General features: G+C 42.0%; 1 protein-coding gene across 1 annotated transcript in view; it reads right to left on the bottom strand.

The window, feature by feature from the left end:
* Nucleotides 1–24340, bottom strand: part of CSF1R (colony stimulating factor 1 receptor) — a 47139-nt gene that overhangs the window by 11911 nt on the left and 10888 nt on the right. The window contains exons 3-10 of the mRNA XM_036750678.1: nucleotides 22361–22639; nucleotides 21354–21490; nucleotides 18112–18277; nucleotides 15852–16038; nucleotides 13696–13811; nucleotides 12600–12720; nucleotides 12168–12355; nucleotides 9150–9271 (exon numbers count right to left, since the gene is read on the bottom strand). Of these exons, the coding sequence (XP_036606573.1) occupies nucleotides 9150–9271; nucleotides 12168–12355; nucleotides 12600–12720; nucleotides 13696–13811; nucleotides 15852–16038; nucleotides 18112–18277; nucleotides 21354–21490; nucleotides 22361–22639 (1316 nt within the window). The remainder of the gene's footprint in view (nucleotides 1–9149; nucleotides 9272–12167; nucleotides 12356–12599; nucleotides 12721–13695; nucleotides 13812–15851; nucleotides 16039–18111; nucleotides 18278–21353; nucleotides 21491–22360; nucleotides 22640–24340) is intronic.

The following is a 24340-nucleotide window of genomic DNA, read 5'->3' on the forward strand; positions in this document are numbered from 1 at the left end:
GCAAGGGGAACATAAGAGTGAGCATAAGGGAAAACAGCAAAAATACGTCAGAAAATATCGTTCTAGATCAAGAAGTAAAAGTGGCCAAAAGTTTGTAGACTGTGCAGAAGCTTCATGCTTCTTTGTTAGAATGCTTTTTTGAAAAAGAGGGTGAGAAAGTGCAGGACACGGTGAGTACCAAAAAACATGTGCTTTTTTTTTTTGGTCAGAGGAGGTTGCAAACCTGTAATTTCATTGGTATAGGAAATTTCCCATGCAGAGATTCCCTTTACCAATTCAAGTGAACACCTGATTTACAATTCACATTTTTATAGAGTTGTCTGACATCATGCAGTCAGAATATGTCAGAGACAGATCTTAAAATCAAGGCTTCCTCACTTTATGAGTGATCCTCCATAAACCATGCCATACTACTTGCTGGATTATATCTTGACATGTGAAAAATTACTAATTATTTATGTGGGAAACATTTCTGAATCACATTTTTAATAGACCATTGAATTATTAAAGCAACAATCAAAATCAGCACGAAATTAGAAAAATAAAAATGAAAAGATACAATTAAAAGAGGTCTAGCCTTACTTATTTACAAGTTACCAATATAAAAAAGAGAGAATTGATTAAAAGAACATAGACATGGACTTCCGCCATTTCCCACCAAAGTGAAATGGGTACAAAACAACCACCATAATGAGGAGGCCAAAATAGCCTAGAAACTACCTTAGCTGGCACACACTTGATCTCCTTGCCAAGTGGAGAGATATAGCAGACAAAGACAATGTTGGTTTGAAACATAGACTCATTTGCAAAATTTTTGAGAACAAGACAGGAAGATTATGAGCAGTATTGCCCCATGAAGCAGAAGAAAAATAGAAAGGATCTGTGAAGATATCTAACAAACACTTTTTAACCATCAATGATAGTGAGTCATACAAGTTGGCTCTAACATTAGAGTCCATGATGTGCTGCATGAGACAGTAAGAAATAACACTAAAGAAAGCAAAGAAAGGGAGAACAGCTGGAAAGGATACCACACACACACAAGGAGGATCCTTGCTGGAGGCTGTACAATTTTAATATTCTTGAAGGACTTATTCAAGATACATTAAAAAGAGGAAGATAAATGAAAAAATGATAAGGGAGAGAAATCAATCCATGAATAAGCATTTGTTGAGTACCTATTGAGCTCTTTGCTAGATGCTAGAAATATACAGACAAAAGAGAAATGGTTCCTGTCCTCAAAGAGTTTACATTCTACCAGGGGAGTCTATATGTATATATATAGGTATATGCAAAACACATGTAAAGCAGATACAAGGCAGCCTTGTGGGGAAATGCATGAGTTGCTTCTGTACCAGAAAAAGACTTGTGAAGAAGGTGAAATTTGAGTTGAGTCTTGAAGGAAATCAGGGATTTCAAAAGGAAGAAGTGATAAGGGAGAGTATTCTAGGCTTGGGGATCAATCAGTTTAAGGACACATTGATGGGAGAAAGAATGTGTTGTGTGAAGAATAAAAAAGGATGGGAGTAACAAAGGCTGGAAAGGTAGAATGAGGCCAGGTTGTGAAGAACTTTAAATTATATTTAATCCTGGTGGTAATAGGGAGCCCGCTGGAGTTTATTGACACATTCAGATCTGTACTTTAGGAAACCTACTTTGGCCACTGTGTGGAGGATGGATTGGAGTGGAAAGAGACTAGAGGCAAGGAGATCAATTTGAAGGCTATCGTAAAATAGCCCAAGAGAAAGGTCATAAGGGAAGCATACTAGTGTGGTGGCTGTGTAAGTGAAGAGAATGGGATGCATGTGAGAAATGTTGCAAAAGCAGAAAGGTTAATATTTGGCCATGGATTTCATATGTGGGGTAAGAGTGAGGAGTTAAGGATGACACCAAGGTTGTGAACTTGGGTGACCAGGAGGATTGAGGCACTCTTGGTAATAACAGGGAAGTTCAAAAGAGGGAAGGGTTGGGGGAGAATGATATTAAGTTCTATTTTGGACATTTTTGAGTTTGAGATGCCTCTGAGGCAACCAGTTTGAAACAGCCACTAAGCAATTGGTGTCGTGGGACTGGAGTTCAAAAGAGAGACCACGGCTGGATATATAGATCTGGGAAATGTCTATAGAGAGGTTATAATTGAATCTATGGGCATTAATGAGATAACCAGGAGAAAGAATGTAGGAAGAAAAGAGGTCCCAGGACAGAGCCTTGGAGGACACTCACAGTTAAGTGGCTTGACATGTATAAGGATGCAGCAAAGGAGACTGGGAAGAAGTGGTCGATCAAACATTAACATGCACTTGGGGGAAAATAACAACAACCAAAAAGAAGTGGTCAGATAGTTAGAAGGAGAACAGAGAGGAAACAATCACAAAAACTCAGAGAGGAGAGGAAAGAGTATTGAGGAAGAGAGGGTCTTCAACAGTGTCAGATGCTTCAGAGAGTTCAAGATGACAGGGTAGTGTGTGCTGGTCTCAGAGTCAAGAAGACCTGGGTTCAAATCTTGCCTCTGACCCTTACTATTGTGGCCTCTTAACTTCTCTTGATCTCAGTTTGTTCATCTGGAAGATGAGAGACTTGAACAAGATGGCCCCTGAGGTCGCTTTAAGCTCTAGATCATAGGATCACTGATGTAGAATCGAAAAGAGTGTCTGAGAGGTGGCTAGGTAGAGCACAGGCCCTGGAGTCAGGAGGACCCAAATTCAAATCCAACCTCAGACACTTGACACACTTACTAACTGTGTGACCTTGGGCAAGTCACTTAACCCCAATTGCCTTGCCTCCCCACCCCCATAAATAAATAAATTAAAAAGTTAGTGGAAATAAAGATGCAATTTTTTTTTAAAAAAAGGTGTCTGAGATCATCTCTGGGGTTAGGAAACTGCCTCCTGAGAGCCAAATCCAGCCCATCTGCTTTTGTGCAGTTTGCTAGCTAAGTGTGGTTTTTTAAGATGTAAAAACCTATAGCTCATGGCCACACAAAAGCAGGCTGTGGACTGCATTTGGCTCACTGTCAACCCCTGATGTAGTCTAACACCTTGATTTTACAGATGAGGAAACAGACTCAGAGAGCTGAGGTCCTACAGGTTGGAAATAGTAGATCCAGGATTTTAACTAAGGTCTTATGACTCCAAGCTCAGAGTTCTTTCCCCTGCATCACACTGCCCCTGTCATCCTATATCACTAACTACAGACCTATGTGCCCATTCCCTCATTTCTACAAAATCTCTGTGAGAACAATTCATACCAAGATGGAGAGCATCCTTGATGAAAGTAGGAAAGCTTTCATAAACAACCACAACTGGCTTTAAGATATAGACTCCAAGAGTTCACTTCTCTCACTTATTGTCTGTTGATAATAAGTAAAAAAAAGCATTTGAATCGATAGAGCTTTGTTACAAGATATCACCTACGCATATGTAAAAATCATAGAAGATACTTTGAGAGATACAACAGATATAACTTTGCAAGGCACAAACCAGGGAGACATGCTTGTCAAGTATCTTTGCCACTTTCATAAAGGATGCCCCATGTAGATTAAAAATGGAAGGAGGATTGCCTATAGGTGGTGAAGTCATCCAGATGTTTCTGGTTATAGGTGATGTCATGTTTATTGTATCATGCCCTAAAGCCCTGTAGGCTCCTAAATTAGATCCATATTCATTCAATAGAGTTTAGTATAACTATCTACAAGGGAAAAATTAAGTGAACTGCCCAGCTCATAAGAATTGTCCGGATCATAATATTACTTTGGATGCATGGCTCACAGAGCTGGTCCATCAGTACATATATCTGGGACAGACATTGCAGAGAAACAAAGAACCCAGAATGGAATAGAAGAGAGAAAATGAGCTAGACTGCGCTTGAAAAATTACAGAGGATTTTCAATGACCCCAAGCTTTTTCAGAAAATAAAGATACATCTCTTTAACACCAGTATTATTCTGGTAATACTATATACAGTAGGTTGAAGTCATAGAATTCCACACGAACTGAGAATTTAAATTGCAGTGATATAATGAAACACAGCATGTCACCTGGGACAAATGGCATACAAAAGGTGGTCTAAAAGATATTAATGACATTTGTAACTGAAAGAGGCTATGGGCAGGTCACATAGCAGAAGTGTGTCAAGAGATCCAGAGAAAGGTATTGTTTGGATTCCCTTGGAGTGTTTACAGGTAGACATGGATAGGAGTGGCCCAGGATGAGGCTTAACTATTTTCAATCTGCCCTATTGGAAAGAGTACTTAGGTCAATGAAATCACAAATTTACTTGAAATATTTAAGTATGAATTCTTATATTTAGTAATTCTTATATTTATATTCTTATATTTAATATTTTGCCAAAGGCTTTCTTCTACTTGGAATTAGGGTTTCACTTATGTTTCTCTCAGATTTGAATATTTTTGATGTAGAGGAAGCTGAGCCCTCTGGCAAAAGCTTTTCTAAAGTTTTCCATTTCAGAGGATTCTCCTTAGTATGACTTATCTGAGGAATAATAAGGCATGAATTATAACTGTAGATTTTTGCACAATTATTTGATGACTTTCCCCCACACACCCCTGTTTCACATCTATTTTCCTGAGAAAAGGAGCCTGGAGGAGTGCTTACTGGAATTTCCCTACCATCCATTTGGGTCCAGAGCTCTAAGGCAGACTAGCAACTCAGAAACCCAGAGCTGTTCATGGACTCACACCAGAAAAAAAGAAATATAATCCTCTAAGGGGGAGAGGAATGGACCATTAATAAAATAGATTTCCAAGCATCCATGCCAAAAAGGCCAGAGCTGAGTAGAAACTTTGAAATACAAACCCAGGGGTAAAGAGGAACACAGAAAGGTGAATAAATATCTGCAGATGAGACAGACCAGGTTATGACCTTGTAAACTTTGAAAGATTGGAAGAACCATTAGAGATCTAGCAAGTAGAGTCTCTAGAAAAGTTTCCCAGAAGCAGCAACTGCTAAATTCAGTGAGGAACTAATTCTGAGAAGTGGCTTGGTTGACCGAGCATAGCAGTGTATTGACCTGGTAACTGAGACACTGTGTCCTGCAAGCAAGGGAGAAAATTATCCATTGCTTATGCCACATGAAGAAGTGAAATTTGTGAGAACTTCACAAAGGGAGAAAATACTTCCAGGGCTAGGAGGCACCCTCTCTTTATATGCTCCCTACCTGTGTGTTTCAGTATCTTTGTATTTTAGTTTTAAGCTCACTTTACCCAAAAACCTTATGGTTATACAGGAAGAAGAATGTGCCTTATGGTGTGTGTGTGTGTGTGTGTGTGTGTGAGAGAGAGAGAGAGAGAGAGAGAGAGAGAGAGAGAGAGAGAGAGACTTTTAAGTTTGAGTTCACTCTCCCCAGGAAGTGAATGAGTGTATGTGGAGGGGAAAGTGTTCCTCCCAGTTGGAGGATTTGTACATTTGTACTTTCTGATCTTGGCTATATCTTCTGAGTAAATATCGTTTTGTAAAAACTACCCAAAAAGGAGCTGGGTCCTTAGTGTAAAGAGAACTGGGGGGATTGAATTTATGGATCCTGATGACATAGCAAAGCAGCCTTTCACATTATTATTTGTGACACTGTTGTTCTTCAGCTGTGTCTGACTTTTAATGACTCCATTTCGGGTTTTTTTTGGCAAAGATAGTGGAGTGGTTTGCCATTTCTTTCTCCAGCTCACGAGGAAACTGAGGCAAACAGGATTAAGTGACTTGCCCAGAGTCACACAGCTAGTGTCTGAGGCCAGATTTCAACTCAAGAAGTTGAGTCTTCCTCACTCCAGGCCTGGCACTCTATCTATTGCACCACCTAGCTGCTCTTTCTGGAGTCAGAAGTTTCTGGGTATCTTCTTGAGTGTGTTTCTTAACCTCCCTGGGCTTCAGTCTTATTGCTTGTAGACCAAGGATGTTGGACTAGATGACTTCTGAGGCCCTTTCCAGGGACCAATATCTATGACTCCTGGAACTATGCCCTAAGGAGGCTTTTGACGGAAAGAGAAGATCCATATGTACAAAAATGTCTGTGGTAGTATGGGGTAGGAAACAGGCAGCCAAGGAGTAGGAAGCAGCTGAATAAACATGGTATATGGTGTACTACTGGATCACAAAGAGTGATGAGTGTGAAGATGTCAGAGAAGCATGGGAAGACTTGCATGGAATGATGAAGAGTAAAGAAAGCAGAACCAGGAGAACAATGTACACAAAGACCACAAACAACAAAGATGAAACTCTGGTCAATTACAATATTAAATGTTAGCACATATTTGCTCTGAATTATATGAAAAAAAAAAACAGAAACATTGAGAGATTTGCTGATAAATGTTTAACACCCATCTCTTAAAAAAATGCTGGACACAAGAGTTTATTCATTATTTATATTTTCTCCAACACTTAAGTCTGGAGAGTAAAACAACAAATAATCAAGTCCTGATATGTAGTGTCTGTTGACTTCCTATGTGTAAATGCTCACACTAAAATTTAACAATTAGATCGCAAGATCCAGTTAGATCTGGCTCTAGTATACTCTTTTTCTGTCAGTAATAAACAATCTAATTGTTTTCTCAAGGAATATACTTTTTAGGTGGTTCAATGTGGGAGTCTGTTATGTCAACCGTATTAAAAAAAACTTTTTAAAAAGAATACACTGAATGGAAATTGAGAGGATGCCCATCAATTGGGGAAAGGCTAAACAAGTCATGGTATATGAATGTAATGGAATATTATTGTGCCATAAAAATGATAAGCAAGCAGATTTTAGGCAAACTTGGAAAGGTTTACATGGTCTGATGCAAAGTGAAGTGAGCAGAACCAGGAAAACATTGTACACAAAATCAGCAACATTGTGCAATGATTGACTATGAACAACTTAGCTCAGCAACACAATGATCCAAAACAACACCAAAGGACTCATGATAGAAAATACTATTCACATCCAGATAAAGAACTGATGGAGTCTAAATGTAGATCAAAGCATACTATTTTTACTTTCTTTATTTTTGGGGGTTCTTTTCTTTTGGCCTGTTTCTTCCTTCACAACATGGCTGATATGGAAATACGTTTTACGTGATTGCACATACATAACGTATGTCGAACTATTTACCATCTTAGAGAGATGGTGATGAGGGAAGGAGGGAGAAAATTTGGAACTCGAAAATTTTTTAAATAAATGTTAAAAAATGTCTTTACATGTCATTGGGGGAAAATACCACTTTTTTTAAAAAAAGAATGCACTAATTGTTCTATAGGAAAATTACTTTATACGGCAATTGTGTTGCAGGCTCATAGGATGCCAGAACTGGAAAAGACTCTAGAGACCTTTAAGTTCAACCCCCTCATTTTACAGATGAGGAAACAGAGGCCCAGAGATGCAAACTGACTGGGAAGACAGGGAGGGATAGTGGTAAAAGTATCAGGTGAAGGTTTGAATCCTGGCTCTAGCAGTTACTGGCTATGTGATCATGATGACTTCTCTAAGTCTCAGTTTCCTTATCTGTAAAATGGGGATTATACTAATGGTAACTATTTGCCTCACAGGATTGTTGTGAGAAAAGGCTGGGAAGGCTAGTGGAAAGGGGAGTTAGTATTAGCACCCAAGAGCACAGAGTGAGTTAGTGTAGAACCTGTCAGGATGAGAACCCAGGTGTTCTTCGGCTCCCTCCAGTCTAGGACTCTTCCCAATACATCATAAATACCTCTCATAACACCAGGAGCCCTGACTAAGGAATGATGCTAAATAAATCAATGAGCAAATAAAGAGAATAAAATTACTGAATTGACTTTCTGGTACAGATGAGTCTGAGTGAGTATGGGCCAAGTTTCCCAAAGCCTGCCCTCCCCCCAGGTAAGCTGATCATGGAGGTTCTGCATCCTTGGAGGTAGAAGCAGAGAAAATAGAAGGAAATCGGCAGTTTTGCCCTAACCAGAAACCCCCTTTCATTGCACTAAGGAGCAAGCAATTGACACAGGGCAGGTCCCAAGGGAAGAGGAGAAGTCCTTGAATCGCACTGTCTATTCCCTTCCTCAGAAACCTTTAGGGCTCTTAACACGTAAACTTTTAAGGTTGGTTGGTATTCGAGGCCCTAAAGACTGGCTGGAAAGAGTAGGGGGAATGAAAAGAATGCTGGACGGAGGGTGAGGAGGCCTGGCTTGAGCAATTTTCTTGGCCTTAATTTCTTCATCTATTAAAGAAGTGATGATAGTGATAACAGCAGCAGCAGGAATACTTGTACTCCTAACCTTGTGGGTTTTGTGGAGAAATCTTTAAAGCACCATATGAAAGTGAGCTGACAGTATTATTGCTTCTCTAACCTTGTCTCTCATTATTCCCTTTCCCACACTAACCGAAGAGAATGCCTCATCTAGTCGTGAGCGTACCTTTCTGCCTCTTTCTTTGCTACCTTCTCACATTCATCACATCCTGCTAGAGGGAAAAGAGGATTCAGCGAAAGGCAGCTCATCTAACAGAAAATTTTAGCATTGGATGGCCTCTCTGAGCCTCAGTTTCGTCATCTGTAAATGGGGATAAGAACACAAGTAGTATCTTCCTTGTTGTGAGGAAACTTTACAAACTTTACAAATTTTTAAGTGGTATAGAAATAGGAGCAGTTATTATTATTAGCACCTTTACCCACCTCTCATTTATTGAGGGCAGGGACTGTGTCTGTTCATAAGATCCTAGGATTTAGAGCTGGAAAATTCCACCACTGTATTTTGCAGATGAAGAAACCAAGGCCCAGAGCGAAGAGACTTGCTCAGGTCACACACACAGAAGAGCTGTCTTTTTCATTGTTCTACCCTTCCTCTATCTCTTCTACAACCTAGGATACTCTATGTGTCCCCAAATCCCCAAAAGACCCTTAGTTACCATCTGGTACAGCCCCATGCCTGAAAAAAAATCCCTGCTATAACACATCCTATAAAATGTTTATTGACTGAGTGTGTGACAAAATCATAAGGAATTGTCTTATTTTCTTCCTAGGGAGATGAAGAATGAGGAGAGGAGGAAGAGAGAGAGAGGGAATTTTGGTCGGTCCATTTGCCTGTGGTGCAGGGGAGGCCAGTACGTAGAATTCCTCTATTAGCCAGCACCCTTCCCCATTTTCCTACTAAAATTCACTCTGCCCTTCCACCAGACCCACATCCAGGACTAACCTGTTTATATTTGTACAGGAGCAGAAGGAGTAGAAGAGAAAGTAGGGCCATGGTGGCAACGCAGGCTGTCACAACAGGGATAAAGAGACTATCTTCACCAGACCGGATGACAGGTTCTGCAGCTGACAGGAAGAAAAAAAATGAAAACGTTTGCACTCAGGTCGTCCCCAGCATAACAGGTAGCCTTTATCCAAGGATGGTGCAAGTGAAGAGTAGGCAGGGAGAAGGTTTCAGTGAAGATCTAATGGTGAAACCTAGTGTCCTGTAAGCCAAAGACCTTCTAACCATGTCCTCCTGCTCAAAAATCTTCAATGTCTCCCTACTGTGGGGATAAAGTCTAAACTTCTTTGTCTAGCATCAGAAGCCCTTCATAATCTGTATCCAACCTTTCTTTCCAACCTGAGCTCTCAGAGTAACACAGGCAGAGGTTATGCTCTAGGGATATTGTTTTGGACACCGAGTGAAGAACAGATTGAAAAGTGAAAGACTTGAGGCAGGGAGGTCAGTTAGGAAACCAGTGCAATAATCCAGGGGAAGGCTGATGAGGGTCTGAACTAAGGTGGTGGCTACTTGACAAAAGAGAAGCAGAAAGGATCTGGGAGATGCTATGGAGGTAGAATCATTGATATTTGGTAAGCAATTGGCCAGGTGGGGCAAGGGAAAGTGAGGAGCCTGAGATTACTCAGAATCTGCTTTCACTGCCACCCTAACTAGATGATGTGAGTGGCAGCCCTCCATTGATGCCTACCTGACTTCCATTTCATCCAAACCAGACAAGCCACCCAACTTTGCTCGTTCAATCAGTCCATATGTACCAGGTGCTATGCTAGACAAGGATAGATATAAATATGATGAAAACAGATAATGCACAGACCCTGCTCTCAGTCTGATAGGGAGAAAGATTTGAACACAAATTACTATGATCCAAGGGAGACTGAGGCAGGCACAAAATATTAGTCTAGGCAAAATGTGATGGGAAATGTAAAGAGAGAAGGATCTGGCAAACTTGAAAAAAAATCCTGACATTTAGATAGTCTTTCAAAGCTTACAGAGTGCTTTATGTACTGACACAATGAAACGGAAATAGCACTGGGTTTAGCACCAGAGGACCATGAAAGTTAGGCTTAATGGGCTCTAAATTCCCTCCAACTTCTCAAATTTATGGTCCATTGAACACTGTGAGTTAAGTACTACAGGTAGCATCACGATTTTAAGGATGAGGACACTGAGGCTCAGACAGATATCATTTCCCACTCACTTTGCTAGTCAGTGTTGGAGACAGAATACAAAGCCCTTCTGGTTGATGCCAGACTCAGCATTTGATTCGGGTTGCCAAGCTGCCTTTCCCATCTTCTTCAGCCCTCTTCTTTCTAAGCCCAAATGCCTCTTCCTCACCACTCCCTCCATTCTATCCCATCCCATGCCCCTACATAGGAGGAAGTCACACTTCACTCACATTATACAGTATCATGGGATTCTCCATGTGGGGACAGAGCCCAAGAGTTATTTCCACGACTCCCTGGAAACTCTCCCCACCCTTGCATATATTTAGTTTTCCCCCAGAGCTAATGAAGAATTGCTGATACTCCTTTCTGACTTGAGTAGGTTGATGGAAGGAGGGAATGGTGGCATGGACAGAGCAGGGAAGCATCTGTATAGAAGAGAGTTTTGGAGCACTTAGGAGCACAGGGTAATAAGGTGGAGTTGCAAAGCAATATGGGATCCAAAGAGATTTCAGAGCAAGGCTTGAGTAAGCCATTCCTCTTCCCTGCCCGGATCCTCAAGGCTAAAAGAAGCATACAAGGCTGAGGCACTGATCCACAGAACCAGAGTTAGACAAACTGCCTGGAAGAGGCCAGGGCTCTCTAGGCTGAGCCCAAGAGCTTGGAAACCTGAAGGAGCCAAGCCAAATTCTTGGGGACCAGATAGCTGTTCATGGAACAGGAAATGGTACGTAGAGCCCAGAAAAGCGAAGAAGAGAATTCAAAAACTGGCCAGTTTTCTCATTCCCCAAATCCATCTCTAAGAGTACAGGCTACCATCCCCTTTCTAGTCAGACCTCTTCCTTCACCATCCCTGCAGCTGAATAGGTTTTGCCTCAATCAAACTGAGACTTGTTAAAGACCTTAGCTTGAAAAGGCCAAGGTCTTCCACTGCATCCAGGGCCATCTCCAGTTGGCCTGATTGATATCTGGCCACTGGACTCAGATGGCTCCAGAAGAGAAAGTGAGGCTGGTGACTTTGCATAGCCCTCCTTCACTTAAATCCAACTCCTTTGCATATCATGGCATCACCTTCCTGATGTCACAGTCTTCTTTGAGAATGAAGGACAAATAGCAGCAGCAGCTTACCACAGGCATTCTGCAATATGGGATGCCTCCCTGAAGGCTCCATCTCAGCCAGAATTGCCCTGACCCCCTTTGATCCTTAGCTTGTGTCACTATGACCACTCATCCCTGCTAGACTATGAGCTCTTGAGGGTTGAGACTGGGACTTATTCATCTTTGTATCTGCCATGATGCCAACCTTAGAGCCCTACATAAAGAATTGATATTCATTGAATGAATTCATATTCTTTCCCCCTTGAAACTACTTGCCATTTTTTTTGTATTTACTTATCTAGGTACAAGTTGCATCTTCAATAGAATGTAAGCACCTAGAGGGCAGGAACTTTTTTCGCTTTTATCTTTGTATCTGTAGCATCTAGCACTGTGCCTTGAGCACAGAAGGGATTTACTGAATATTTGTTGAATATTGAATTATTTGTTCTTTGTTGCATGTGTAGGTCTTGTCTTTCCAGCTACCTTGAACCTATGAGGACAGGGACTTTATGCTTTTGCCTCTGAAAATAGTGCCTTACTCCCAGAAGATACCAGCTACTCTATTTGTTGTCTGACTCTTAGATCTTAGATGGAAGGATAATGGGAAACGCCATGTCTGGGAAAGGTCAGGGGCTCTTTGTGGAGGATCATAGGATTGCCCACCATCCCTTCACAGGAAAGCACGCAGTATTCTCACCTATTCCGATGGGCCAGAAGATATATGAGTTGTTCCCGACCTTGTTGCTGGCCATGCACATGTAGGTGGTGTTTTCCATCAGGGTTTGGATATGGAAGATACTCTCAACCATCACTTTGTTAAAGGGCTCCTGGCTCAGGACTGAGGTATTGGCATCATGCCACAGCAATACTCTGTCCTGGTTGCAGCTGGGAAGGTGGGAGGAAGGGGATGTGAGTCAAAGGGAGGAGACCTCAGTGAGGGGGATGAGAGCTTCTCTGAGCCTCTGGGATGAGAATCGATGTGTTCAAGGAACTGTATGAGCTACACCAGCAGAATACCAGCATCTTAGGACCATCTAAGCCTAGCCAGGAAAACAGTGGTTTAGGGAAATGAAAGCACTTTTTGCCTTGGACTTCCAGTGCCATGATCTGAGTCAATAAGTGAATGTACCTTTCTTTATTGCTTGAGCAGCGGTACCATGTAATCTCAGGGGCTGGATACCCAAGAGCAAGGCAGCGAAGGGCATTAGAGACATTGAGGTATGCCGGCTGGACTTGTACTTCTGGGGGATCTGAGTAGGGAAAATAGAGTGAGACAGAATAAAATATAGTGAGGGACTTTGTATACCTAAGACTATCCTCCCTTGTACCATTAGCAGGAAATATATCTGCCATGACTATGTGAAAAAGGAGATTGCCCAGATATGGGTTAAATCCTCATTTTTAGCCTGTCCATTCCTTATTCAGCCTTCCACTCCCCTCACTAAGCTCTCTCTCCTTCACTGAGTGCTCAACCCCTTCACCTGAATCCTATTTCCGTCTCTGAGCCCCCATCCTCTTAGTGCTCCCCCATTTTCTTGATAATCCTCATCCTCTTCCCTTAGTCCCTATTCCCTGCACCAAATTCTTAGACTCTTCACTACGTGACAGTACCCTCACTGAACTCCCCCATCCTCTCACTGAGCCTCCTCTTCATTGAACCCCCGTCTCCTCAAAGCTCTCTCATCCTTCACTGAGCCCCATCCCTTTATTCACTGAGTCCTCAAATCCTTGCAATGATCTTCTGGACCAGTCCTTTCAGCCCCTCTGCCCCACATCAGTTAGTTGACTCCCTAGTAGAGCTAACTGGGTATTACACAGTGCAGGGAACTGAGAATCCTTCCTGTCTGGGTAGGGTAAATGGGGGAGGGCATAAAAGGTCAGGAGAAAGAAATGAGAACAAGCAGTTAAAACGGCCTGTCACCTGGGAAGGAGCTTAAGGCCTTTCATTTTTGGCCCTTTGTGGGAAGAAACCAATCCTTGGGCCTGTGCCTCTTGTATTCTCTCATCTCAGGTAGGGTCTGGTTTTCAGTCCTTTGGGGGCAGGTACATATGCAGAAGTTTCTACTTGGTGTCTAGACAGTCCTTCCAACTGTCCTGAGCCCATCTGGAAATTCCCATTCCCAGGTAGTCAAGAGAGGCTTCACAGTAAAGGAATGGGGAGCTCCTGATTCCCAGTTCCACTTCGACCCCTGCAAGCATTCCCTTCATTTCCTGGAGGCACTCACAGTATAGGATGACTTCAAAGCTGAGAGAGGCCTTAGCATCTGAGTTCTCAGCATGGAAAGTGTAGTACCCAGCTTCTGAATCTTTCAGTCGAGACAGAGTGAGGGTTGTGTTGAACCTAATGGGGGAAACGAACACAATCTAGTTCAGGGAACCAGCAAGAATGCAGCCCTGGAACATACCCTCTTCCCAGTAGTACCTAAGACTTTTCCAAATCCTGAGGAGCACAGCTCAGCACATAGCTGTGCGCCCCCTCTTCTGCAGGTGTGACTATCCCTCAGCCACTAGGGTAAAGTACTTGCTAAATCTGAAATGCATACCCCAGGCAGACAATGAGTTTGGCACACATGGACAAGCATGAAATGCCAGCTGGTGATAACAGCCAGTGTTCTCTGAGGCTTCAAAAAAGCACACTGTCACAGGATTGATTGTTCTTTGCTATTTATCCTAAACCATCATGAAAGCAGGAAGCCCTGCTATAGGGGAACCATAACTTGGGTTGGATGTGAGTCCCCCAAAAAAGACAACTTCGCTGAAAAAGATCACAAGTTGTGACTTTGGATATCAACTTTTGGTAAAGAGTTCTGTTTGGTAAACTTGCTCTTTTATTTTATCTTCTTATCTCAGTCTCCTGGCTTCCCTGGCTTCCCTCAAATCCCAAGGACAATTCCAACTTTCCAGATCTCTTCATTTCAGTGCCTTTCCCCTGGTTAATTACATCCTATTTATCTTAGATATAGCTTGTTCATCCATAGTTGTTTGCTCGTTTTCTACCCCATTGAATTGTGAGCTCCTCCAGGGTCAGGACTGTCTTTTTCCTTTCTTCGTATTCTTATCACTCAGCACAGTGCTTTGCATATAGTAGGTACTTAATAAATGTTTATTGACTGAATAATATTAAAATTTAAGTCTCTTTTAATAGATACCATCATATAGAATACTCATAATCTCCAAACTACATGGAATAAAAAGCTCTCAAAACATAGAGATTATTTTTTATCATTGAGTTGTTTTCCAGTCGTATCAACTCTTTATGACCCTATTTGGGGTTTTCTTGGCAAAGATACTGGACTGGTTTGCCATTTCCTTCTTCAGCTCATTTTATAGATGAGGAACCAAAGCAACTAAGGTTAAGCGACTAGCCCAGAGTCACACGGCTAGTACGTGTCTGAGGCCAGATTTGAACTCAGGAAGATGAGTCTTCCTGACTTCAGGTCCAGCTGGCACTCTACCCATTGTACCTCCTAGCTTCCCCATGGGAAGAAATCATAACTCTATAGGAAAAGAATGAGGTACGTGTCATCCTCAGAAGTGTCAGATTTTAAGCCTTGGTTTTCTGATTCCAATTTCACCGTTCTTTCTACTATACTACAACTCTTCACAGAAATAATTCACGGAGGCCTGGGTGTCCATTTGATGCTAAAAGACATTACTATTGGATGATTTCACTGCCTAGAGGAACATAGAAAAAACTGACAATCAAGGAACCAAATATTTCTAGTTGAGTGACAGAAGAAGGGAACCAAGAAGAAATTTAAAAAAGGCAAAAGTTAGTGACCTAGAGCAGGGGCAGGGGGAGATAGCCTTGTAGAGATAGCCTTCTCAGCAGAGTCATAACCAGGAATCCTGACCCACGGGGCAAATTCAGTTTTTTAAGGAGTAGGTAGGGTACTGTGGACCATCCCCCAAAGAGTCTGGCCCATTACTCAATGAGGATTAGTGGGGAAGGCAACTGGGTCCAAGAAAAGATAATCCAACTATGGGTAAAGTAGCAGAGAGAAGTGAAGTATCTTCTTGTCCAGTTAGCCCCAAACCCTGTTTCCTTGCCCTCTCCCAGACCCTACCATCCTCTCACCATTTCTCCAGACTCCCAATCCCTGTGGGGTGTAGCCCATCAGAGGACTCTAAGGTACAAAGTTTATCCAAACTTTACAGAACAAATCCCCTTCATAAAAGGATTTGTTCTGTAAAACTTGGGCTCAGTCAAAGGGCTGCACTTGAGGACCTAGAGAGCCACATGTGGCCTCGAGGCCACAGGTTCCCCACCCCTGCTGTAGCCTATATAGTTAGTCACTTTAGGGATCTACTTCAGTTTCTTCTGGTCTTGACCTGAGCCCAACAAGGGCAGGAAGGGAAGAGTAGAAAAAGAATTGAGTACCTGTAGGTTTCCCCTGAAATGGAGGCCAGAAATCCAGGATGGGAATCGAGAAAGGGGCCATCATAAGTCCAGTTCCAGTGAAGCAGTTCAGGATAAGTCTCAATACTGACCTTCAAGTCCAAATTCTCCCCAACAGCCATTGCTATCTGGAGGCTTTGCTCAGAGGACAGGTTCATGTACCCCTTCTCTGAAAGAGGGAACATTTCAAGTTATAACATTGATGAAGAGATCTTTTAATTCATTCATTCAGCTGAGAGTCATGTATTCAATTCATCCATCTACCTAACAAACATTTATTAAATGCCTACTGCACGCAGAAGATTGGATTGGGGTCTAGGTGTGACACAAAGATAAATAAGACATGGTTCCTACCTTCATGAAACTCATACTCTAATATTTATTAAATTCTTGTTACCTCCAAGGCATTTAGGCAAGCCTTTCCTCTTCCTGGCAATTCTCTTTCCCACCCCTTAAATCTTGTCTCCTATCTGCTTTCCTTCCATTCTCCTTTTTTAATTTTAGACATATACTGAAACTTAAATACATAATAAGAAAAGAAAAAGAAACGTATTATAAGCTTAAATATAAAATAAGAAAAATAAGCATGTCATGTGCACAGCAGAATGTAGGAGAGGATTGGGAATCCTTCCATTATCCTTGAGGCCAGCTTTGATCTGGTTCCAACCAGCACAGGTTGCCTACTTTCCTTAAAATGCCTCTTTCACCATTTTATCCCCTCTTCTAAAACCTTCCATGGCTCCTCACTAACTAATCCTCAGCTTGGTATTCATGATCTCCCATGATCTGATCTTGACCTACCTTATCTCTTCCTACTCCTCTACACAGAGTCTCTGCTCCAGATAAGCCCTTCTCTAGTCTGTGACTGGAAGAGACCTTTGTTCCTGTTATTGCCTCATTCCTTTTCATTGACACCTCTCCAAATCCTTGGAGGCCCAGCTTGGGGCCTACCTCCATGGTGAGGCCTTTCTGACCACTCCAGCCCACAGAGACAACTCCCTTCTCTGAGCTTCCCTAAGCACTTGCTGTGGGCACCACTCATTTGGTGACTTATTTGGCCCATTGTTATTAAACAATATTGTGTAAGTCTTGCCTTCCCACCTAAAGTTTTTCTTTTTTTCTTTTAAAGCAATTTTTATAGGTATCTTTTGTTTTTATATAATCATAGTTTTCTCCAGTATACATTTTCTTTCCATCTTCCATCAATGACTTGGCTTGGTTTCCACTCCACAGAGCATCACGCCTCCCCCGGGATAAGCTCATCACCTAAAATCTTGTCATTGTGCAGACTAGCTCAGCTTTTGATACTCAGCACCTTCTCAACTCCCTCAGTTGCTTCTCCCCTATGGCTGGAGGGGAGAGCAATAATAAATGACTAGGCTGATTTAGTCTAAAAGATAGCAGCATTACAAAGGCAGTTCATATCCAAATTCAAAATGTAACACGTAGAAACCTCTTCCCAAGTCTTGCTTAACAGAGGGCTCAGAACTTTTCAGGTAACTCTCCATTTTCCACCAACACCTCTGCTTGGTTTTTCACTCCATGGAGTTTCATGGAAACTTTGCAACAGGTACTCACAATACTTCTACCCTTTTCAGCTTCCTTTTGAATGTTCACTTCCCCGATTTGATTGTAAGTTCCTTGAGAATAGGCACTGCCTTTCTTTTTCTCATCTGTATCCCCAGAGCTTAGTTCACATAGTGGGCACTTAATAAATGTTTATTGAATTAAATTATCCCTCTCTCAGAAAGCCATCTCATATAACAAACAGTATTTCTTTAAAAACAGAAAGAAAAAGAGAAAAAGGAATCAGTACAATTAATCAGTATGGTGAAAGTCTGAAAACATGTTCAATGGACAACATAGAGGTAGATTTCCCACCTCCATGAAGGAGTGGGTTGGCCTCCCCACGCAAATTTGAAGACTCACAAGCATAAAGTAATCCTCAATGCTGTTTAATTATATTGATTTGAGCTGAATAAAATCTAATGGTTCCCTCTGCTGTCCTGTCCTATCGTGTTCCCACCTGTCCCCTCCTCTATTCTTTCTAGTATCACTGATTTCCTCTCCTGGTCCCTCCTGATGATGCCTTTCCTCTTTCCTCCATCATGAGCATCCTTAGTATCTTCCAAAATGCACCATTTTTTTTTCTCCCAGGGCTCCCTAGTGACCAGCACAGCATCCAGGAAACCCAAGGCCCCACACCATCCCACAGTTGACCACTATGTTCAGATTTCCTTACCTACTACCTTCAGAACTGTGGAAGAAATGCTGGAGCCCAAATAGTTGGAAGCTTTACAGAAATAGGTGCCACCATCCTCTGGGCGCACATCTGTGACGGTGAAGTTGATGGTGCTTTGATAGTTGTCATCGACAAACCCATACTCGGGCTTTCCCAGGGAAGTGTTCTGCAGGTAGAATGAAGAGTGGATGAGAACCCCAGCCATTGGTGGGCTCCTAAAAGCATATCCAGAGGAATGAACTAATGCAGATTTGTTGAATTTTTATAAATTGGGAATATATAAATATAATATATACTATATAAATTGGGAATTATATAATATATAGTTGGGAATATATAGTATATAATAATATATAATTTATAAGTTGGGAAAACCAGCAACTCACTTTCCCCAAATGTTCGGGTCCTTGTGGCTGTTTGATTCAACATGCTACATTTTGAGGAGGGATCTCTACTGTCCTTGCAGCTCTGCTCTCTTTCAGATTAAATCAGTTAATTCATTTATTATCATTACTCAAGAGGCAGGTAGAAGACAGAGGGCCCATTCTGGACTCAGAAGGACCTGGGATCAAGACTGACCTCTCGACACAGACTCGACTGTGTGATCTTGGCCATGTCACTAAATCGTGCCCTGGCAACAATCCTGAGAACAAGGAGTCACTCATCTATGTCCTCACCAGGTGTTCCCCATGTAGTGAAATAGCAGATCAGTGCTACTCCTCCCTCACCAAGAAATTAATTATAGTATTAACTCAAATTCATGCAGCGCTTTAAGGTTTACAAAGTACTTTCCTTAGAAAAACTCTGACATGAGGAGCGCCAGTTTTATTATCTTTGTTTTACAGATGAAGAAACTGAGATTTTGAAGATGAAACCAAATAACTGAAATCCCAAGTTGCAGTACAGGCACATTTCTAATATGTCCAGGCATTGAGTCAAGTTTCCAGGGGTTGTAGTCGTAATTTAGATTTGAAGATCTTTCCCACCCATTAATGGGCCATGTGACCTGCTTACATTACAGGAAGCCTGAGTCATATGTGGTAGGAGGAGCTTCCTGAACAAAAAAGGAAGTTGTGTCACAGGAAATACAGAGAGAGAGAGAGAGAGAGAGAGAGCGAGTGCAGGCAAGAGCGAGCAGTTATGGCTGCTAATGGCTGCTAATGTCCATTCATGATTGTTAGAGCTGACTTAGCTGTACTGTGAGTTCGTTTTGGGGAAAACCCCAGCAGGGAGTCAGAAGTTTTGGGATGGTGAGGCTCCAAGTTGTTATATTGTGTGTGGAGTGTTTTACTGCTCTGATAGACTGGATAAATGGCTTGTGGGATGTGGTTCTCTGGTGTCTGAATAAATGGTTTATTTCTTCTACCTGCTATGTCTCATGTACTTGGCGATACAGAACCACATAGGCATTTTGACAATTACCATCTACGTTGTTATTATTGCCTTACTATTACAGGGGTCCAAATTTCCTTCTTCCTCTATGCTCCATCAGTCATTTTTTAGTCACATCCGACTCTTTGTGACCCCGTTTGGAGTTTTCTTGGCAGATATACTGGAGTGGTTTGCCATTTCCTTCTCCAGTTCATTTTACAGAGGAGAAAACTGAGGCAAGCAGGGTTAAGTGACTTGCCTAGGGTCTCATAGCTAGTGTCTGAGGCCAGATTTGAATTCTGGAAGATAAATCTTTCCTTACTTCAGGCCCAGCACTCCAACCCCTAGCTGCCCTAGGTGCTTATTACCTACACCCAATTCTCTGAAGATTATATGAAGAATAATAGCTAATATTTATATAGTGCTTTAAGGCTTGCAAAGAGCTTTACAAACTCTATCTCATTTTATCCTCGTAACAACTCTGGGAGGTAGGTACTGTTATTGTTATCGCCAAGGAAACCTAGGTTTCCTAGATGGAGGAATTTGGCCAGAGTCACAGACATCTAGTAGCTGTCTGAGGCTAGATTTGAGCTCGGGTCTTCTTGACTCCAGGTCCAGTGTTCTATCCAATAAACCATCTAACAGCTTTTTTTTCCCTTGGAAAAAAGAGAGGAAAGAACACAAACCTGGGAATCAGAGGATACTTTGTAACTAACATACCACGAACCTTTGACATTCTATATTCTATGTTCTAAGTTCTTTCCTAGAGCTAATGATCTAGCACAAAGTTTCCCAAAGTGGGCAATACCACCCCCTGGGGAGCACTGGAATGATGCAGGGGGGTGGTAGTAGCCTTAGGTACAATTGGGGGACATTGAATAAAAATAAGGGGGCAGCAGAAGCATAAAGAAAGAAGAGAGGAAAATTTTGAAAAACTGTTTGTACGCATTTCATTTATTGTGTAACAAAGTTAAAGTCAAAGTAGTTACATTATTTTCCAAATAAACACACAAAATGCAAGTTATAACCTATCAACAGCCAAGTTCACTGACAGGTCTTAATAAGCAAGTGTTGGCAAACAAGTGTGTCACGTATTGTTGGGAAGTACAGCAGGCATTGGCAGGAATATGTGCGTTACTGACTTATTTTACAATATGATACTATATGGTTACACAATGCAATATTGCATCATAAAAAGTTCAATGCAGGAAAAAACCCATAAATTTACATAAATTATTAAATTATTAAATTTAATATGCATCATTTTTAAAAAAGATAACTTTTGTTTGAAATGACACAATTTTTAAAAAAAACACATTAAGGGGTTAAAGAAAGTAGATTTCCAGGGGGTGCTAAGTAATTTTGTTTAAAGGGGGCAGTAGGCCAAATAGGTTTGGGAACCTCTGATCTAGCACTTTATGTAACTTATTCCCAAGGGAGAATAATTTAAATAATAATCCCCAAAGATAGATGAGCCACATTTGAGGGTGATGAAACTCGAATGACTCATGGTAACTAGAATTTAGGGGGATGTCCCTCTCCTAAAGACAATTAAATACTAAGTACTTTCATAGAGTCAGACCGTGGGGTTAGATGGACCAATGGTCAGAATTTCATTCATTAAAAGTTTCTTAAGTACCTACTGTGTGCAAAGTTACTACTAAGTACCTACTGTATGCACTGTTAGGTACTGGGAAAGATGGAAAGTTTTACGCAACCTACAATTTTTGTCCCTATAGAGCCCATAGTCGAGTAGGCATAATAAGACACAAAAACAAGTAATTATGAAACATGTAAAATATACACTTTTGGTTGTATCTAACCATTTGGCACTCTGTCCAAAACTATCCCTCAGGATACGTAGTACTCACCTCCTTCTGCTGGTGTTCCAGAACAATTTCAAATCTTGCATCTACATTAGTTGCCGTGCAGACAATCTGGGCAGATTCGCCCTGTTTCCGAACCAGCTCAGAAGGTTCTAGCCACAACTTTGGAGGCCCTAAGAGGACTGAAGCCAGTGTAAAAATTAAGATCTTGAGATAAAGCTGAAAGCAACCTTAGCATTCCCCTCATCATTTTACAGATGAGGAACCAGAGAGAGGAGTGACTTGTTCAAAGTCTCATAACTAGTAAATAGCTGAACTGGAACTCAAACCCAGGTCTTCTGATTTCAACTACAGTGTTCAGCATTCTTTTCACTGCATTGTGGGGTACTAAAGAAAGACCTCAGACCCAAAGGGGAGGAGCTGATCTGGAGCTCTGTTATCAGAAGGTGACCCAAACGTTGGTATTGCTTGAACCAATCCCAGGAGGTGAAGTCATGTAGCTGGGGAGAATAATAATAGCTGGTATGTATGTATGTATACATGCATATATACATATATACACACATATACACATATGTGATATGTATATGTCATATTTGTATATAGATGTGTGTGTATATCTCTATATATAATACTTTAAGATTTGCAAAGCGCTTTACAAATATTGTCTCACTGGTTCTTATAACAACCCTAGAAAGTAGGCGCTGTTATTAAATGCATTTTACAGCTGAGGAAATTGAGGCAGACAGATTTTGTCTTTAACAGATGACTGGGCAGGGTCTGAAGTTAGTAAGGATCTGAAGCTGGCTATAAGCTGAAGTCTTCCTGACTCCAGACCTAGTATTCTATTATCCAATGTACCCAGCACCTGGCTACCTCTGGATTCTTCCTCAGAAAGAATTCAATAGGACAAGGTCCTCCCTGGGCCCCTTTGGCATATTCTCCATTCCCCCCAAGGGTCACCAGTTTCCAAGTAGCATCACCAATCACCCCTCACCCTACCACTTTTGTTCAAGGATCATCTCCCCTGAGTCCTCTAGCCATCAAGTTACCTTTTTCCACAATCAGCCGGATCTTTGAGGAGTATCTGCTCTTCCCTTCAACCACAGCCTTACACAAGTAAGTGTCTCTATGGATGAACTGGACCTTGTGGATGGTGAAGCCCTTCCAAGGGTCAAAGATGACGCTGGTCTTGACACGTTTATTATATTGTCTCTCCAGAACTACTGAAGGTACTGCTGTGGGATCGGTGATCCGACAGGGTAACAGCACGTCGCTGCCCTCAAAAGCAGTGACCGTACTGACAGGGACACTCCAAAGATTTTCTGGATCTGTCCGGAGGAACAACCAGGCCAATGAATAGAGTAGAGGAGCAGAGAAGATGAAGATTCAGTGCATCAGGAAAATAGCCATGGAAGCCAAGCGTTAATATTGTGGCAGACTAGGGGGCTGCTCATATGGTTTAAAAGGACCCTGATCTGCTGATTCCCTTCAGATGTCACAGAGCACTTTGGTTCACAATGTTAGGCACTCAGCATATAACAGTGTATGTTAGCCTCTCTGGGCTCATATCCTTTGTGGGTGTGGGTATCGGGGGGGAGTGGTTGTCCAGACCTGTGACTTCATCAGTCTAGGAATTCTGGGGGTAGAAGTGCCTGTATTGATACAGATGCTCACAACCACAAAGGCACACTTATAACTCATGCTCAGGTTGCTTTCCGTTCTATCCTATGATCTTAACTTCTTATGCTGGCTTCACTCCTCTTGGGGACTCCAAAGATGTGGCCAAAATCTCCTGAGCTGGTACACATACAAGAGATTGCCCAGACTGTCTGCAGTTGTTGGCCCCTACGCTGTGATATATAGTCTCAGAGAGCTGCCTGGGAGACACAGAGAAGGTAACTTACATGCTAACAGCCACATAACTAGTAGGTATCAGAGTCGGGACCTGAAACCAGGTCTTCCCAACTTAAAGGTTGTTCCTCTATACACTACACCACATTGCTTCTCCCCATTAAGCTAATCAAATTCAAGGACTGTGTTTTAGTCAAATTTTTTTATCTCTGCCAGTGCCCAGGTCAGTGCTCAGGTATTTAACATATACTTATTGCAATGTAATTTTGGCTGAATTCATTATTTCTCCCACCCACCCACCCACCCATCCAAACATCCCTTTCTCTTCCAGCCAGCCTGGGATTCCTAATTATGTTTTGTTCCACTTCGTATTCCCAAGGCTACATTTTGTCTCTATCTACAACATCTATTATTTGTTTTCTATTATCCAACGTACCCACCACCTAGCTACCTCTGGATTCTTCCCCAGAAAAGATTCAACAGAGACAAGGTCCTCCCTGGGCCCCTTTGGCATATTCTCCATTCCCCTAAGGATCACCAGTAATTTTTGCTAAGTCCTTATTTCTCCCACCCACCCATCTCTTTCTCTTCTAGCCAGCCTGGTCCAAGTTCTGGGTCAGAGGCAGGTATGGATGGAGGACCAAGGGGCTGCAGAGTGAGTGATAAGAAGTGGTCAGCTGAAAAACGACCACTAGCTTTAGATCAGCAGTGAAGTCTACCCTGGAGGATAATGGCCCTTGGTAATTTTTTCTTCCTAGACCACACCTCTTTCCACCATGGGGAAACTGAGGCATCATCAAAGTTTTGACCAGTGGGTTGAACTTGTTAATTTTACAGAACTTTGGGGTCTCAGAGAGGAAAAGAGATTCTTGTCCCAATCTACCACAAAGAGCCCTCAATGACAATCAAGAGTCCTGACAGTGGTGAGTTAGAGAAGAAATTTGGGGATAATAGAAAACAATCAGGATTTGGGGATTGGAAGAGGGTAATGGGACAGGGTAAAGACCTAACCCTCCCAAACAAAAATTAATCCATTGGTTCAAGGCCAACCCCATGCGTCCCTTTTGCCAGGCCCATATCCACCCCTGAGTAATGCCATCCCCTTTAGCAGCTCTCTGGGAGAACCCAATTCTGGGGAGAACCCAAGGGAGCAGCTAAGGTGCAGGATGTTGGGCTCT

This window comes from Trichosurus vulpecula, chromosome 3, assembly GCF_011100635.1.
Source record: "Trichosurus vulpecula isolate mTriVul1 chromosome 3, mTriVul1.pri, whole genome shotgun sequence".
Lineage (NCBI taxonomy): Eukaryota > Metazoa > Chordata > Mammalia > Diprotodontia > Phalangeridae > Trichosurus > Trichosurus vulpecula.